The 4,465-nt window shown below is 30.2% G+C and overlaps 1 protein-coding gene across 1 annotated transcript; it reads left to right on the top strand.

Moving 5' to 3' along the window:
- Positions 1–1,275: 1,275 nt before the first annotated feature.
- LOC108383001 (uncharacterized) lies at positions 1,276–2,695 on the top strand. Its single transcript, XM_017639376.1, has 6 exons — positions 1,276–1,392; positions 1,462–1,572; positions 1,633–1,709; positions 1,994–2,206; positions 2,266–2,422; positions 2,498–2,695. Exons 1-6 carry the CDS (start codon positions 1,302–1,304, stop codon positions 2,647–2,649), a joined length of 801 nt encoding a protein of 266 aa, XP_017494865.1. The 5' UTR covers positions 1,276–1,301; the 3' UTR covers positions 2,650–2,695.
- Positions 2,696–4,465: the final 1,770 nt, after the last annotated feature.

Here is a 4,465-nt window from a genome sequence, read left to right as displayed (position 1 = left end):
CGATTTTTGTGAGGAAGTTATTCATTTAAAACAAAATGGCTTAAAGGTTGGTTCATTTCCAACTTTAAAAAAATTTGATGTGCGAGTATTTATTTGCGACTCACCAGCGCGAGCTTTTGTTTCAGGAGTACAGGGCCATAATGGCAAAAATAGTTGTCCCAAATGTTGCCAGGTAGGGAAATATATAGAAAAGCGGGTATCCTTTTCAAAAGAGATAGGCAAGTTGCGAACTGACTTGTCTTTCAAAAACAAATCTGACCAGGCGCATCATAGTTCAAGTTCAAAGGGACAAGACAATGTGTTACAGGCAGCAGGCTTTAAAATGGTTTCACAATTCCCCCTAGACCCAATGCACCTTATTGATCTTGGCGTGGTAAAAAAGCTTTTGCAACTTTTAATGAAAAGAGAGATTAACAAAAGATTAAATTTTATTTCTTCCTGGATCCCATCGGAATTCGGGAGAGTTTGTAGAGACCTTAATGAATTTAGTAATTGGAAATCGACAGAGTTCCGGCAATTTTTATTGTATTCCGGAATATTTGTGTTAAAAGATATTATTCCCGACGATTTGTTTTATCATTTTAGTTTACTACATGTTAGTATAAGAATTCTTTCGTGTAAAAAGTCTTACAAAAGCCAAACAAATGTTGTCCAAGAAATGCTAAATGAATTTGTTAATTTATTTGGAAACATATATGGCAATCATTTAATAAGTTTTAACGTGCATGGTTTGTTGCATTTACCTGCATGCGCTAGTGAAATAGGTCCCTTGGATGACTTTTCTGCTTACAGATTTGAGAATTACCTTCAAACTTTAAAAAAAATAATTAAAAAACCAACAAATATTTTACAACAGCTTTTCTTCCGCATTGAAGAAAGAAAACATTTAGAAATGAAAAAGGAGTCAACATATGATTCGTTTATCATAAATTGCTCAAAGCAAAAGGATTCTTTTTGCTTCAGTGAAACGAAAGGCCCCTTTAAAGTCATAAATATTTTAAAAGAATCAGGAAAAGATGTGCTAGTGGGTTACACGTTTCAAACAATAGAGAACTATTTCGAAGAACCTCTTGAATCGTATCCTGACCTTGGTATATTAGTTGGAAGTAGACTAAGTTTTGAGAAAATTAAAATTTTTCAGGAAGATATTAGATTTAAATATTTTTCCATCCCACTTAAAGAAAAATATCTTCTTATACCAATCCTTCACCGCCTATTTCATGAATTTTGTAATTAGATCTTTACTCTACTAATTATTTTTTTTTTTTTGCATGCGAAACGATGAAAACAATTTCAAGTAAATGATGGAAGATAGCGAGGAAATAATCGAAGCCACGGAGTATCTTTTTGAAAGCGATATGATGACAACATCAACTCCTAAAGAGTTAAGAGGTAAGCGATAAATTTTACCCAGAGTGACCAATCAGGATTAAAAATGTTAACTAAATATTTTTATTTTAGAACCAAAGGGTGCACTGCGCAAAAAATTTAAACTGTCTGTGGACTACAATAAACGATTTTCTGAAGCCTCTACTTCTCTCCCTTCACAAACTTGTAGAACTTCAAACGATGGTAAATTTGGCACTTCATTCAGACAAATACAAATGTATGTACATATGTATCTATCTACAGACATAATACAGGTACTGGAACTCATTCTTCAAAAACAAAACGATTTCGAGGCGCGGATGGACAGATTAGAGGAAAGGGTACGAAGAATTGATAACTAATAATTTATTTTGTTATAATGCATAATGCATGGCATGTTGCTTCGGCCGTTGCATCGTGTGTAGCATTGTTGGTCATTGAAATTCGTGTTGCCGCAACCGTCGCCTGAAAATCAAATTATTTTTATATTTTCTGTTGGTTGCCGAGTCGGTTGCTTCGTGTGTATCGTTGTGTATAGATTTTATTGGCTTAGTTCGTTGAAAACTAAATAATCTCAATATAAACTAAATATCTCAAATTAATTATTTATTCAAATATTTTTCAGATACCGGAAAAGCACGAAGTGATGGCTCAACACAAGGTGATGCGCGAGTCCAAAGTCTTGATTAAAAGGGTTCACAAGCTAGTGTGTCGCATAAGTGGCGAGGCTGAAAACGACATGCACACCGAGTTCGCTTCTTTGATGCCCTTCACCACAATTGAATCAATTTTTGATATGGAGGAAAAGTTGAAAGCAGCTGAATATGAAGAAGCTATGGTACGACTAACATTTTAAACTCTATGCCCAAAACTGAATTTTTATCTTTTTTTATTTAGAAAACATACTTATTTACCCTTAAAGGGACCTCTGGTGACATAGGCCCCGTTATGAAAAAAGTTTTCTGTGACGAAGTAATTTATAAATTTAACTGGGATGGCAGATGTGGAAAAAAGGCCCTAAGAAAGCTAAAACTGGTCCATGATGTTTTATTTGGTAAGCCTTGATAATTTGTTTTTGGGAAATGTATATACATACATGTGTACGAAATCTAATTTTTATCTTTTATAGATACTTTTATAATCAAAGGGCGAATCGATTTCGAAAGGGAAATAAAAAAATTCGTCGAACAGAGCCACAACCGATTTAAACAAAGGAGATATTTAGACAAAAAGCAACAAGGCAACAATTTCCAAATTAAACATTTAAGTATTACTAATTAATGTATAAGTATTTAAGAGTTTTATAAATATGTAAATCTTATAAATAAATATAAGTAAATCTTATAATAAAAAGTTTTATAAACATGTAAATCTTAATTATACTATATCCCAAATTTAAATAGAGTTTATTACATATGATATTGATATAAGTAATAAACAATAGTATTAGTAATATGAATGAAAACTTTAATATTTATAATAAATACATAAATAATATAATAATTACAAAAATTAAAAAAAATGCAAGGATAATATTAATAAAAAAATAGATGCACAACAATCTGTATAAAAATTATAACAACAAAGATAAAGTGAACCAATAAATGTATATAATAATAATGGTAAAATAACAATAGTAATAAATGTAACAAAATTGATAAAAAATATTAATAAAATTCATAGCTTTAACGAAAATAATAATATTGATAAAAATAATTATACATATTAATAAAAGTAATAGTATTGATCAAAATATTAAAAAACTGTTATATAAAAAAATATATTCATATATAACGGTAGAACGATTTACCGATGAATTCAGATACTACTTTATCACTGAAGTCAACCAGCATGAAATTACTGCCACTTTCAAAATTAATATATATAAATATATGTTATATATATGCATATATATATGTACGTACATATATAAAAAAATAATGGTAAAAAATTATAATATAACAAAACTAGTAATAATGATAAAAATAATAATGAAATATGAAAAAATTAATAAGTTATATTAATAAATATACAATAGTAATAAAAAATAATTAAATGCATTTAGTAATAAAAATAATATTAATAAATGTTATTAAGTTTTATAAGATTAATATAAACAAAAATCATAGCACTAACGAAAATAACAATGATTAAAATAATATTAAAAAATGCTTGTATAAAAAAAATATTTAATTATTACTTTAGTTCAATATCGGTTTGAAATTAATAAAAAAGGTTAATATTTACAATATATAAGAAAACAATATTTTTAAAATATATGTATGTACTTTACTGTTGTATCAAAATCAAAAATTAATTTTAATTTAATTTAAATAAACAATTTTTATACATAATTGAACTATTTTTATTTGTTCAGCAAGTAAAAAACGGGTGTCGCGAAGTTTTGGCATTGTACAGGTAAAACTGCGGCCCAACTACTAGTAAAATGGCTATCAAACTACAAGTAAAATGACGGTCGGTATGCCAGTAAAATGAAGGCCATTGTACTTGTAAAATTATAGTCATTAAAGTAGTAAAATCGTTTAAAAAAACTTTTGTCATTTGACTAGTAATAGCCAGAGTAGCTGTGACAGTGTAAGCAATGCAGATATACGTTTAGGTAAGCGCATAAGGTATGAGAAAGAGCGAGATGTAAAATCACACATATGGGAATATAAGAAAATAAACGGTCACAAAAGTACCCCGAGCCTTTGAAAGTGTGATGGGAAAAATACTGAAACTTTCAGTCATCGGTCCGGGCAATATTACGAGTCATTTTACCAGTACACTTCTTGCAGGGATAGATCCCTCCCAGCTGACGCCCCTGTCCTTATGGGCAGACCGTGTTGAAGTAGCACACTTCCTGAGTCCTATGGTCTGATTAGGCCATCTTAAAGGCTGGTATGCAGCTCTCAAGAAATCGGTCAAGAAAAATTTGCCATTATTTCGTGTGTGTGTCCAAGGAATTTTGACATTTTTGATACTTCACAGCCTGTTGCCTCACTCTTTCCTCAAGAAATAATGGAACCAAGAATGATAGAATACAAGATTGCGCCAATCGAGCTGAGAGTAACTGGCCGTGACGTCAATAAATACC

The sequence above is a fragment of the Rhagoletis zephyria genome, unplaced genomic scaffold (assembly GCF_001687245.7).
Source record: "Rhagoletis zephyria isolate East Lansing unplaced genomic scaffold, Rhagoletis_zephyria_1.1 Rzeph_scaffold_30013, whole genome shotgun sequence".
Lineage (NCBI taxonomy): Eukaryota > Metazoa > Arthropoda > Insecta > Diptera > Tephritidae > Rhagoletis > Rhagoletis zephyria.
The sequence above is the reverse complement of the archived record's forward strand: the minus strand, read 5'-3'. Positions and strand labels throughout refer to the sequence as shown.